This window comes from Triticum aestivum, chromosome 2D, assembly GCF_018294505.1.
Source record: "Triticum aestivum cultivar Chinese Spring chromosome 2D, IWGSC CS RefSeq v2.1, whole genome shotgun sequence".
Taxonomy (NCBI): domain Eukaryota; kingdom Viridiplantae; phylum Streptophyta; class Magnoliopsida; order Poales; family Poaceae; genus Triticum; species Triticum aestivum.
The window spans coordinates 386,120,166-386,134,472 of record NC_057799.1 but is presented as its reverse complement, the minus strand read 5'-3'; the positions used below and the strand labels follow the sequence as shown (position 1 = coordinate 386,134,472).

At 44.0% G+C, this 14,307-nt stretch overlaps 1 protein-coding gene across 1 annotated transcript; it reads right to left on the bottom strand.

Moving 5' to 3' along the window:
* Positions 1-9,367: 9,367 nt before the first annotated feature.
* On the bottom strand, positions 9,368-13,169 carry LOC123053316 (probable serine/threonine-protein kinase At1g01540). The gene is made up of 7 exons (XM_044476775.1): positions 11,867-13,169; positions 11,463-11,567; positions 11,253-11,375; positions 11,003-11,173; positions 10,793-10,922; positions 10,496-10,705; positions 9,368-9,900 (listed from the first exon to the last, which is right to left on the bottom strand). Exons 1-7 carry the CDS (start codon positions 12,499-12,501, stop codon positions 9,748-9,750), a joined length of 1,527 nt encoding a protein of 508 aa, XP_044332710.1. The 5' UTR covers positions 12,502-13,169; the 3' UTR covers positions 9,368-9,747.
* Positions 13,170-14,307: the final 1,138 nt, after the last annotated feature.

Below are 14,307 nucleotides of genomic sequence, written 5' to 3'. Positions count from 1 at the left end.
TCGGAAGCAATCCAAGACTTATCTATTGGCAAGATTCATCCAACGGAGGTAAAGGAGAGTACCTTGTCCGTCCAAGTGGAAGCTTCTGCCTCACGACAAGGTGAACCAAGAATTGATACAGAAGCATCCACAAGTGGGACACACCAAGACGAAGAAAACGAGGAAGTACACCAAGATGAACATCAACAACCTCCTTCTCCACCGCGACAAGAGAACGACAACGCCAACAATGAAGAAGGCCAAGAAGAAGGAGATGATGATGATGAAGAAGATGTTCCACCCCGACCCAAGCAAAAGCTCTCACGAGTTAGAGCAAGAGTCGCCAGAGACCATCCCGTCGAGAAAATATACAATGATATTCAAACCGGGAGAATCACTCGCTCTAAATCTTGTTTGGCCAACTTCTGTGAACATTATTCATTCATCTCTAGCATTGAACCTATGAAGGTTGAAGAAGCATTGGAAGATCCGGATTGGATAAATGCCATGCATGAAGAGCTACACAAATTTGAGATAAATCAAGTATGGACATTGGTCGAGAAGCCTGACAACAACCACAACATCATCGGTACCAAATGGGTGTTTCGCAACAAGCAAGATGAAGATGGTCAAGTCGTCCGCAACAAAGCTCGTCTAGTTGCCCAAGGCTACACTCAAGTCGCAGGTATGGTGAGACATATGCCCCCGTTGCTAGACTTGAGTCCATCTGCATCTTACTTGCATATGCTAATCACCATGATATCACTTTATACCAAATGGACAGTAAAAGTGCTTTTTAAATGGTGAAATTGAGGAGGAAGTTTATGTTAAACAACCTCCCAGCTTTGTAAATCCCAAGAAACCCGATCATGTTTACAAACTTCACAAATCCCTTTATGGTCTTAAGCAAGCTCCTAGAGCGTGGTATAAATGCTTGACCAAGTTCCTTATTGAAAAAGGCTTTGAGATTGGAAAGATAGATTCTACTCTTTTCACTAAAAGGGTTAATGGTGAATTATTTGTATGCCAAATTTATGTTGATGATATCATATTTGGTTCAACTAACCCTCACTTTAGTGAAAAGTTTGGAAAGCTAATGTCAAAGAAGTTTGAGATGTCTATGATGAGTGAACTCAAGTTCTTTATTGGTTTGCAAATCAAGAAAACTAAGGAAGGCACCTTTGTTTCTCAAACAAAGTACACCAAGGACTTATTTAAGAAGTTCAACATGCAAGAAAGCAAAGGTATGAAAACTCCCATGCCTACTAGTGGACATCTTGACTTGACTAAGGATGGTAAACCAGTTGATCAAAAGGTTTATCGCTCTATGATTGGATCATTGTTATATCTATGTGCCTCTCGTCCCGATATTATGCTAAGCGTGTGCATGTGTGCACGATATCAAGCGGCCCCCAAAGAATGTCATCTTAAGGCTGTGAAAAGGATAGTGAGATACTTAATACATACACCAAATTTTGGTATTTGGTATCCTAAGAGGTCCTCTTTTGATCTTGTTGGCTATTCCGACTCGGACTATGCTGGAGACAAGGTTGAAAGAAAGTACTCTTCGGGTACTTGTCAATTTATTGGTAGATCTCTTGTGTCTTGGTCTTCCAAGAAACAAAACTCGGTATCCTTATCCACCGCCGAAGCGGAATACATTGCCGCTGGTTCATGTTGTGCTCAGTTACTTTGGATGACCCAAACTCTTAAAGATTATGGGATATATGTGAAACATGTTCCTTTGCTTTGTGACAATGAAAGTGCCATTAAGATTGCTCATAATCCCATGCAACATTCCCGGACTAAGCATATTGAAGTTCGTCATCATTTCATTCGAGATCATGTTGCTAAAGGGGATATTGATCTTAAGCATGTTCGTACCTATAAGCAATTGGCGGATATATTCACCAAACCGCTTGATGAGAAAATCTTTTGCCGGTTGAGAGGAGAATTGAACATCATTGATGCTTCAAACTTGGAGTAGGAACTCCATTTGGATACATGCAAGGCATGAGCCTATGACTAATCCGTGCTATTTCCTTCATGATGCTATTCATATGTCTTGGATATATTTGCACCCTTGCATGGTATCTAGCCCTTGTAGGTACTTGGATGAATCTAAATCCATGAGATTGCAACTCACTCACATCTTGAGCAATCTCTACATCACCAAGTCGCTACAATACGGTGGTTGATGACAAGGAAGCACGAAACCCTTCAACATATCCTTTGACAAATTCTATATGTCAAATTTCATTTGGTATCAAGTTTCATGATTGTCATTTTGGATACACAAGTGCTATTCCTTTCAAGACTAACCCATGTAGGTAGATGAACTCAAATTACAAGTGGTGCTCCCAACCCTTGATGAGCTACATCAACCTTGAGCATCCCACACAAGTTCAACTACATGATCAAGATCAACACCACCACCCAAGGTATGTCATTCCATCTTAGAGAAGCTTTACTCCAAGTCATGGATCAAAGCAACTCAACAATATGTGAATACATCAAATGCTTAAACGAAAAATGGTAACCCCATTTTGAGCTTAAATGATGAGTATGACTTATGATCAAGTGTTCTCACTTGACTCCTTAGTCAATATACTCTAACATAGGTGACTTTGTCACCGCCCAATTCTAGATGAAGTTCTCTAGTGTTCCTTTGAGACTTTGCATATTTATTCCCCTTCCTTTATCAAAAAAAACTTCATCTAGATTTTCTTTCCTCTGCTTTGTTCTGCATTCCCTGCATCCAATTCCTTGCAAATTCTTCATTTAATTCCCTGCAAATCTTTGTGAGATCTTATTTGCCTAGTGAGCTGAGGTGACAAGTGCTTTCTCTGTGATGAACTCGGTCACACCGATCTGTTGCTTTCGGTCCAACCGAATCCTTTCGGCGCAACCGAAGCACACAACCTGGTGCCACCGATTTCACTGCAGACAAAACAACTTACCACTTGATCCTACATTCCTTTTTGCTCCAGCTCCACTCAATAATTCTTGTCCTCTACCAGCATCACATTTTATACGCTGCTTTGCTCTGTGACTCAAGGACCAAACCTATTTTGACTCACACTCCAGAGGATTCCTTCTTGGAAATTGATGTCAAAGGGGGAGAGATAGTTCACATCAAAGCTTAATCCTTCAAAAAGGGGAGAGAATGCTTCAAACAGGGGGGAAAGAAGATACCCCAGATGCCTGGTGTTCAAGAGGAGAGAAGTCACATGTCTTTAGAGGGGAAAGACATGTTCATGTTGTTTGTGTATTTTCTTTGCTCTGATTTTCTGTTCCTTATCTTCTCCCAGTATCCCATATAAGATTCAGGGGGAGCAAGACATCTAAGGGAAGAAGATCTTCGAATTCATTGCATATCTTTACCTTTGGGGACATGTCTATATCTAATAGAGTATCTAGTGCTCACACTCTACATGTCATCCCAATCTTGGTACTCTTGTGGTTCCTTTTGTTTGCTCTGGCTAGTAGATGTATCTGTGTTATCTAACCTTGTTTACTCAGGTTCAACCCTTTCTAAGCCAACTCAAGACCACAAGGTAAGTATATGCATCACACTCATGTGCATGAGGATATCTTGCTGATGTACATACTGTTTGCAAGAAGGACTCATGAGCATGGAGGTACATTTCCCATATTCACACCATTTGCTCTGATGCATACAACCAAGATACATGTAACACATTGCTTACTCTGTCATGCTTATGCACTCACATGCTCTTATATTCCATATTTACATGATTGCATACATGTAGGGGGAGCCTATGCATGTTACATGTCTTTCCAAAGCTTTGCCTGTTATTCTCTATATCTTTATCTAAAGCTTTGATGTATGTTGTCATCAATTACCAAAAAGGGGGAGATTGAAAGCACAAGTGCTCCCTGGGTGATTTTGGTAATTAATGTCAACATATCTCTTGTTGGACTAATGCTTTCATCTAGTATGCTTCAGATAAGTTCAACAGTGGAGTGGCATGGACAAGAGGATGTGCAACCCCTTCAAGATGATAAGGACAAAGGATTGGCTCAAGCTCAAAGCTCAAGACTCTACACTTTTCATTTTAGTGATCCAAGATCACATTGAGTCCATAGGAAGGCCAATACTATTAAGAGGGGATGAGGTGTTGCTTAATGGCTTGCTTGCTCAAAGTGCTTAGTGATATGCTCCAAAGCCCTCAACCAGTTTCTCACATCCACACATGTCCCAAAACCAAAAGTCAAACTCGGCCCCACCGAAACTTTCTATCCGGCGCCACCGAGTTCACTTGACATAGCCACTGCTAGAAACCCTAATCAATTCGGTCTCACCAATGGGATCTTGGTCTCACCGAGATGGGCTTGCAAACTCTCTGTTATCTATTGCATTAATTTCGGTCTCACCGAAATATGGAATCGGTACCACCAGTTTGCTTGGCCAACTCTCTGTTGTGCTTATTACCCAAATCGGTCCAACCCAGTTTGTGTAATCGGTCCAACTGAGATAAGGCTTTACCCTAACCCTAGCACATCGGTCCCACCGAGTTGACATATCGGTCCCACCGAAATGCCTAACGGCCACATTATGAACCAAATCGGTCCGACCGAGTTTTCTAATTCGGTGTAACATCCCAAATTTTCAATTTGGAATGTTATACATTAGGTCATCATTGCATACCATATTTTATTGCATTTTGGCTTGATCCTAGAAATTTTACGCAACTCAAGGACCCACGCAGAGAGTTCGGAATTTCTTTATTTTCATATTTGAGTTTTCTCGAATTTTGAAAAGAGGATCGTTTGATTTTAATTATTTTCTCTTTGAATATTTCTTTTATAAAAATAAAAGAGAGAGGATAAAATGACTTCCTCAAAATAAAGAGATATTGGAGATTTAATATTAAAATCAAATAAGAATTTTATTCGGAGTTTTATCGCTATTTTATTTGAATTAGAAAAAATATGCGTTTTTCAAAATTGCATTAGAGTCCCGTATAAATGTTCACCTTGTCCGGTAGATTTTTAGAGGACGGGGAACATTATTTTAGGATTTTTGGAGTCCGTTTAATATTTCTTTTCTTCGTTTTTCTGCACGAAATTGCTTTTAAAAAAAGTGAACCGACTTAGCCGGGCTGTACCCGACCCGGACTCGTTCGACCGGCCTCTTATAAGGCCCGCCCGGGAACCCCCAGCCCAGCCAAACCCTAGCCCCTCCGCCGTCGCTCGCGCCGCCGCCGCCGCCGCCGGAACCTGTCGCCATCGCCCCGCCCGACGCCCGCCGGAGTGCGCCGCCGCTGCCGGAGTTGCCGCCGCCCTCGCCGGATCTCGTCGAGGTAGCCGCAGCCGGTTTTCTCGAAAAACCGATCGTTTTTTTAAACCCTAGATCTATTTGAGTTTCGTTCGCAGTTTGAGTTTCGTTGCTCTGTTTGATTTGATTCTTTTTGCAAACCAGAGTTCTTAAGTTGAACTTTCTGGTTAGATCTTCTTATTTGAGTTTTACCCGTGCATCTTTGCTTAATTGCTTATTATATGCTTGTTTGTTTGCGATAGAGTACCCGGAGTGCGAAGCGTGCTACTACGAGTCTCTAGGGTTCACGGATCATCAGCAAGGCAAGTAACACTTTGATCATACCTCTTTACTACCCGGTTTTATTGCATTAGATCAATCCTCAAACAATTGCATGGTTAGGATCTGATTAAATTGTGGGTTTGGGAAGTAGATGAGGTAGTACCTATTCACCTGTTTATTATCAAACCTATGGGAGTTACTTCTACATTGCTTAAATTGCTATGCTATGCTCGTAGACGTGGTTTGGGTTTGAGTGTATTCATGACAGATGTGAGTATTGTTAATTAATGGTTAACTTAAGGTGGCAACTTTAATACACATCTGGGTGGACTGAGGCACCTGGGGAACTCAGTGTTGCCTGTAATTTCTTGGAAATCCCGGGGTACCATGTGATTCTCCTATGGACTGCCACCCAGGCTCAAAGGGATCATAAGATTATTCATGCTAGAAACTTCCGTGTGCAGCCACATGCCATTATGGGCTCTGGCATAGTTGAGTAAGTTGTGGGAAACCTTTCCATGATGGGCTAGCAGATGTAGGGGATTGTAGGTGTACCGGCCTATCTATCGTTTAAGGGGACCTCTTCAGAAAGACTGTGTCTCGGTCATCCGTTTCTCAAACATTATGTAGTGCGAGAAATCCAACAGAGGAGATCGAGTCTTGTGGGGAAAAGTGTATAAACTATTCATGGTCGTTGTCTTTCACTCAGTGATGCCGTTGGAGTTGATGGACTCACTTTATCTTCCAAGCCTTCCGCTGTTATCGTATTAGATGGCCTTAAGCCATATTTATTTTAATAAGTTCTCTTTTGAGACATTCGATGTAATAAGTGTGTGATTGCTACTCTGTTATAAATCCTCAAGTATTGTGCGTGTCAGCATTACCGATCCAGGGATGACACTGATGCACAGAGATCAGACTGTTTGAGGTCTGGTCGCTACATTCGGTCCCACCGAGTTTGGTGATTTGTGTGTAACGGTTAGATTTTGTGTGGAGGCTATATATACCCCTCCACCCACTCTTCATTCGTAGAGAGAGCCATCAGAACATGCCAACACTTTCAACATATATTTTCTGAGAGAGAACCACCTACACTTGTGTTGAGGTCAAGATATTCCATTCCAACCACATAAATCTTGATCTCTAGCCTTTCCCAAGTTGCTTTCCACTCAAATCATCTTTCTACCAAATCCAATCCTATGAGAGAGAGTTGAGTGTTGGGGAGACTATCATTTGAAGCACAAGAGCAAGGAGTTCATCATCAACACACCATCTATTACCTCTTGGAGAGTGGTGTCTCCTAGATTGGTTAGGTGTCACTTGGGAGCCTTCGTCAAGATTGTGGAGTTGAACCAAGGAGTTTGTACGGGCAAGGAGATCGCCTACTTCGTGAAGATCTACCCTAGTGAGGCAAGTCCTTCGTGGGCGATGGCCATGGTGGGATAGACAAGGTTGCTTCTTCGTGGACCCTTCGTGGGTGGAGCCCTCCGTGGACTCGCGCAACCGTTACCCTTCGTGGGTTGAAGTCTCCATCAACGTGGATGTACGATAGCACCACCTATCGGAACCACGGATAAAAAATCTCCGTGTCTCCAATTGCGTTTGCACAATTCAATCCCATCCCTTTACATTCTTGCAACTTGCATGATTTACTTTTCGCTGCTCATATACTCTTGTCATGCTTACTTGATATGTATTGTGAATGTTTGAACTTGTGCTAAAACTCCACTTCAACTTAAAGAATTTAAAAACTGTAACTTTTCTTGCTAAGAGTCTATTCACCCCCCTCTAGACACTTCTTCTCGATCCTTTCACACCTCATCTTGCAATACAAATAAAACAACCCATCTTGATTTCCTTTCCCTTTTATTTGATGAGCCCATATTAAGAGTTATTTTCAGTAAATCATAGATGTAGCGAGATAGATTCAACACGACCAACCATGTTGACGCGGAGCGAGATGAATGGGTCTTCTGGAGATTCGATGACTCTGGCGACGAGTTCGGTCTATTTGGTGCATGGAGATCTTAAATTCATATGTGAGTGGTGGGTGTTGAGGCGGTATCACCATTATTGTTGTGAGAAAATGGAGTTTACTGAGCACGTAGTCCATGGATAGTGAAGAGTGCAACGGGGAGATGCCAATAAAAGAATATGTGACTGTCAAGATCATGTTCAACACTAGATGCTTCAATACATGCTAATAGAGAAAAACACATATCATAAAATAAAAAACATCATAGCACTCTCTATTTTCAACATTGAGCACTCATGCACTAGTTACCTGCAAAGTCGAATGTGAAATTAGTTATTGCATTAGCTTGTGTGCTAAAAAAGGTAAGAGGGCAACATATCCTTTTGCATCGATGACATGCCTGATGCCAAAATTAGTTGGCCCAAATGCCGACTAACCAGGATATTAATCTCGGAGCCCTCTCCTAGCGCCCCGTGCTCTAATGGTTCGCGGGGTGTAAGTTGTTAGGTTAAAAGAGTAGCCTGTGAGAAGAGGCGCCCGCTTGGATGACCCATGTTTCACACGCTTTAGACTCCTATATGCAATGACTTCTTTTGTCATCTTTGTGTGTACCTTCCAATTTTGCATAACTTATAGAAACTACAAGTTAAAATATATTGAAATACACAAACAAAAGTGAGGGAAAATCAGCAGTAACTTTTGTGGGGATAACTGAAAGGGATTATTTTACTACAATTCCCCCGTGATGAAACCACATGTTTGATCCTTTGTGTCTTACTAAGGCAGGTAAAACGATAGCGAGACATCTGAGTGACCAAACTTTAAGCTTTGCGACAACAAGCATCGGTATTATATGAGTCTCTGTAGTGACTGTATTAATCTTCATGTTCCGGGACAAATATTTATATATGTGGTGTTGTTGGAAAATTTGGGCCTTTTGATGGGCCCATTGAGAGTGGGTGCCCCATCATCCCCATAAAGAGTGAAGTTTTGGGAGACGGGCCTGAGCCCGTTATATCAAAAAACTCGAAAAATGATATTTTCAAGTTTTGAAAAAATAATAAAAAGGTGAAAACTTGTACATCTTCAATACGTATCTGTAAAATTCGTTCAAAATATTATGATTCAGAAACCTTGAACTGGGTACGCCCACAAAGGGTTAGAACAGTTGTTACCAAATGTCAATTATCAAAAAAGAAATGGCAGCACCCGCACCCACACCAACATTTGGGCGTGGCAGCGGCAGCCGAGGTGGATGGCGAACTGTCGGCGGCGGTTGTCCGGGCAAAGCGTCACGGACAGCAGTAGTAGGGGCACGGCACGAGGACAGCGAAGCCGCCTGTGAGATTTTAGGAGAAGCTGAGCTCTCGCCCCCCCCCCCCCCCCCCCCCCCCGTCTAAATAAATCATACAGTTTCTTTCTTGCTAATCATCAACCTTGTTTTGTATCTAGCCTGGATCACCTAATTCACCTCAGATTCCGTCCATGATTGCCACCTGAACCCTACCTTTTTCTGTGCAGGCGCTACACGGTTCCGTTTGGTCACTGAGACCGACAGTGCTCCTTTGAAAATCCGAGTGAGTGTGCAATTGGTTGCCAGTAGGCAGGCTAAGCTGGCTTCACTGTCAAGCATGGCTGAATAATGATAATATCGTCAGTTGTGAATACTTTCCTAAACAATGCCAGGTAGGTTAGGCCATGCCATGCCACCAACCTCTCCTTTCCTCCTCCAGGTTGAAGCAGCAATTATATGATACTAGTATAGTACCATGCCATGCAATCCCTGGCTGTCAATCTGAGCATCCAGCCTGAAGAACTGAACCATCAAATTTCTATGTGAAAGCTAGTAGTAAAGTATAGAAAATGAATCTCATCAAGGAAGAAAAGGGACAAGGAATCATAAGCTGAGCAGCAAGGTGCCACCAACCAGGAGGTCGGTCATAAGCGACGCTCAGCTTTACCCCTGAAAGTATAGCGCCTTTATCATACGGAGATATATCTTTTACATAAACACGATCCGGCGAAACCAACCAAAAAATCCCTATGCCTACCATAATTAATCCAGTAATGTACAGATGCTATCACGATCTCTCCATAGACGCTTTCCATGGTTCCACACCTGACTCAACCCATGGAGCCGCAAACGAGCTTGTTTGTAGTAGGCCTGCGCCATCCAGCTTCTTTCTTGATCATGCACAAGGGTCCGGAAGAATGACCGTTTCCATCATAGCTAGGTCTCTTGATTTCTCCACCTTGAATTGTCTGCTTTTGATTGACCTTTTGGTGTGTCCCTTGGTGTGTCGTTCCCGCTGCTATCGCCAGGTTCACCCGAAGGTGTTTCCCCCAATTTCGCTTGACCTGGAGCTCTGCCAGCTCGGCGGTCCTGGCAATAAGAGTAACAAAAGGTATATCACTATAAATAAACACATTTTCTCCGTAAAAACTCTTCTTAAGTAAATTTTGAACTAATTATGAGGGGAAAGGTTGTTATTCAGATATTAAAAGGCAAATGGCTGGCTTCATTTACACACATCTTAAACCTGAACAGATTCAAACTGGAAAGAAGATGCTGAAATCCATATTTACGAGGGGAAAGGTTGTTATTTAGATATTAAAAGGCAAATGGCTGGCTTCATTTACACACATCTTAAACCTGAACAGATTCAAACTGGAAATAAGATGCTGAAATCCATATTTCGTGTAACAAAGAGAAAAAGTATCAACCCGCCATGTAACTTACAATGACCAAAAGGGAGCCCTTTCAGCAACAGGCAAAAGAGAAAATGTATGGTGTAACAATCTAAAGTAAAACAAAGTACTATGATACTTGACGTGTTCATCTTGATGTCCTTTCCCAGCAACACGAAAAATAAATAGGGGTAACAAATATATTGCAAAATTATTCTTGAGATAATTGTTATTAAATGGCATCTACTTGAAAATAAAGATAAAAAATTTGCCATGCCATATTGACTTACATCTCTGTAGGGGAAATCATCAACTTCAAGCATGTGAATCACATGACCAATCTTTGGCCTCTTGCGAGCTTCAGGGTCTACACATCGCAGAGCCACTAGCAAAGCCTTTTTCAGTGCCCTTGAAGTCGGCTTCTCGGTCATCTTGGGATCCAAAACCCCCTCTGAATTCCGGCTGCTCACCATTGTCTTCAGCCATTCAACGAGATTAACCTGAAAGATTAATCTGCAGAATTTATAAATGCATTTCACGAGTGCTTAATTTAGCACTGGTTATAAGGAGGCACGGCCATTACTAACCTCTCCAGGTGGCCTGTTGTAATCTACTGGTACCCTACCAGATATTATTTCCATAATAAGAATCCCAAAACTGTAGACATCACTAGTTTCATTCAACATGCCAGTGCCTGCATATTCTGGAGCAACGTACCTGCAATAACAAGAGATACATAAGCAACTATGTTCATGTTTATCTTGTGTGACGATGATTTTTATAAGTATCGTACTAACCCAAATGTCCCCATAACCCTGGTCGTGACGTAACTCCTCTCTGAGCCCAAAAGCTTTGCTAGCCCAAAATCAGAAAGCTTAGCGTTCCAATGCTTGTCAAGTAGGATATTGCTTGACTTGACATCACGGTGAACCACTTTTGGCTCAAGTCCCTCATGCAAATACATTAAACTGCACAACTAGGTAACTGTGTAAGTATTAAGTAGTGGTAAATATTTTGTTAGATCATCAGTAACTCACATGCACTTACCCTTTTGCTGATCCAAGAATAATCTTCATTCTTATGTCCCATGTAAGAGGGCTCACAGGACCAACATCACCATGAACCCATTGCTCTAAAGTTCCATTATTGACGAACTCATACACAAGCATCCTGAAAAGAGTTCATATACAACACATTTTATGTTACAAGTGCCTCACTTATCGAATACAGGAGTTCAACTTATCGCTCAAGAGGTACCTTTGGTTGCCCTCAGCACAGTATCCAAGCAGCCGCACGAGGTTCTTGTGTCGCACCCGCCCGATTGCTTCGACCTCAACCTTGAATTCCCTCTCAGCCTGGCCCCTAACAAACCGAGTACATTACTAAATTCAGCAACACAAAAACCACACGTTACACAAATCACACATTTCAGCCTCTCAAATGGCAGCTACCACGCTAAGCATGCTAACAACGACTTGCCATTTTTTTTATCAAGTTCTTGCACAATGTCACCATCTGAATTGTCAATATCTCAAGTCAGATTCAGTGACCCGGTGCACCCATCAAATTATACATCTTGCTTAAACCCAAATCAATTAGACGCCAATAAGAAACAAGGCTCTAAATTTGGCTATACTTGAGTTCACGGGAAGCGCTGTTACCTGTTATTCAGCAAATTCTTGACGGCGACCTGTGTGCCGTCCTCGAGAATGCCGTGGTACACGATGCCGTAGCCGCCCTCGCCAATCACCTTCTCGTCGGCGAACATTGCCGTCGCTGCCTCGAGCTCCTTGAGAGTGTACCAGTGGCCCCACCCCAGGTGTGAGACCTCGGGCACACCCGGCTCCGGACCACCTCCGCGGCTCTCGCCACTGGCCCCGCGCGACGACGGGCCCCCGCTACGCTGATGGTGGGGCGGCGGCTGCTCCGGGAACGTGATGCGGTGCTCCTTGCCGGTCTCGATCTGGATTGACTCCTGCGGGGACGCCTGGAGAATCTGAGCGAGCGGCACCTTGGGCGCGGTGCCCCCCGCAGGGGCCTGCGCGCCGCGAGAGGGCACCTCTTGGATGTCCTTGGGTGGCTTGGTGGGGTTCTTGGGATGGGCACTGGGCGCGACGGTGGCGAGGTGGAGGACGGGGGCGGCGGGGGCGCGGCGTCGGCGGCGACGGCGGTTGGCGAGAAGGCACAGGAGGGAGAGGAGGACGAGGAGGAGCACGAAGGCGGCGCCGACGCCGATGCCAACGAGCTCCCACAGGTGGAGCCCGAAGACGACGGTGCTCTGGTCCGAGTCCGACATCGGACCGCGGCGGCGAAGCTCGTCGGCTCAACCAGGAATGGCGGATCTCCGCAACAACTCTGGCTTTCTTGCAGAATTCGGTGCTAAAGAGAGATCGGGTTTCGAACAGAACAGCCCGCTAAAGCTTGGATTCCTGCAGAGAATTGGAGCGGAAAGGCTGGATTCCCTCAGAGAATAAATGAATGGGCAATCCAGGCGGCCAAGATTGGATTTCGCAGAGGATGATGCAGTGGGAAGCGCTGGGGCTTTTGGGTGAGGAGGTGAATTTAGGACAGGATGGAGTGACGAAAAAGGGTGGATTTGAGGGGCGGCAGGGCCCGAGACGTTGGATTTGGGAGCAATGTGGAGGCAGAGACCAAAGATTAGACGATTGTTTTGGGGTAAAGGGTGAGGGGTGGTTAATTTGTTCTTGATAAAAGATTGGATTGTGGTTGGGAGGAGGGTTTGGGGGAGGGGAGGGTGGTTGGTGGTGATCTTTAGAGTAACAACAAATCAACGAGGGAATGGAGAGCGAAGGATCAATTATTAGGAGCGGTACTCCCTACTCCCACAGACGGTGTGGAGAGAGAGAGATGAGTGAGGACTGATGGGTTGCAGGAGGGGAGGAGCGCCAGTGCCAGTGCCAGTGCCTAGTGGGAGCTGTGAGGGAGTGGTGAGTGGTGACAGGGTGTGTGTGTGTGTGGCTGCTTTTCTTTGCTTTGGCCATTGCAATTGCATGCATGGAGGATTAGATTAGACAAGTCAAGGGTCAAGGCCTAATAAAATAAGTAGATCAGGTCAGAAGAGAAAGAGAAGTAGGGGCATGGATGGAGGGTAGGAGGATGATATTTTGGGGGCCTGAAAAAGGGGAGGAGCTGGAGAGAGCTGATGCGAGCTGTCACGCAGTATTGGACTATGAGGGAGAACGTCCAATTGGTTGCACTGTCTCGGATCTGGTTTTTTTTTCTATATTTTTTTATTGTTGATTGGTTTCGAATGGCTTATCACCTTCGTAGCACATTTTTCTTATTTTTCATGCGACTTTCCTGTCTGTGTGCCTTGGTACCATGAAAAATCGACATCCGCTCATTGACCTGTGCGGGTGCGACGACGCGGCTTGTCGCGGCGTCACTAACAGAGCTGAGAAAAACTTGACTGGTGCGGGCATGGGGAGGTTTTTAGCTCCGGCCGTTGCTCGGATTAGATAGTTACCTTTGCTGGAGGCGGGGAAGAAATTTGACCTATGCGGGTGGGGGTCTTTTTCCTTCGACCGCCTCTCGAATTAGATAGCTACTCCGTCAGATGCAGGGATGACGCGGTTTGACGTGGCACTGCAGCCGAAGGCGAGGTAAGGTTGAGAGGAAAGTTGGGTGGCCAAAGGAGGAAAAAAAAGCAAGAGTCTAGGAGGAAGAAGATGATACACAATGTTCGAGTGATCTCTTTTTTATGCTCATTCACATAGATTGGAATATACTTCTTTACATTTCATCAAAATGTCTATTCTACATGTGTGCGGTTTTTGTGCTCTTCTATTTTGTGAAAACATGTCTATCAAATTTCTGTGTATTTTCCATTCATGTGTTTTTCCTCTTATTGATGTTTCTCATCCATGTGATAAAAAGGGATGTTTGAATACACGTATATGAATTTCTCACACACGATTGTGTAATTCGTTCTTTCCACTTTGGCCAATGGTTTGATGGCTGAAACACCTTCTTCTGGATTGAACGATGGCTTGATGCACAATTGTAAATCTAGCAAACTCATAATATCGGCCACCTCTAAAATTGGTTGGAGTGCCCTTCATGAGTTTTTGTAGGCCGCCGA

Coding starts and splice junctions, on each gene's coding strand:
- LOC123053316 (XM_044476775.1), bottom strand. CDS start 12,501: ATGTCGGACTCGGACCAGAGCACCGTCGTCTTCGGGCTCCACCTGTGG. Junction 11,568..11,866: donor AAGAATTTGCTGAATAACAG/GTAACAGCGCTT, acceptor TCGGTTTGTTAG/GGGCCAGGCTGAGAGGGAAT. Junction 10,923..11,002: donor AGGGTTATGGGGACATTTGG/GTTAGTACGATA, acceptor TTGTTATTGCAG/GTACGTTGCTCCAGAATATG.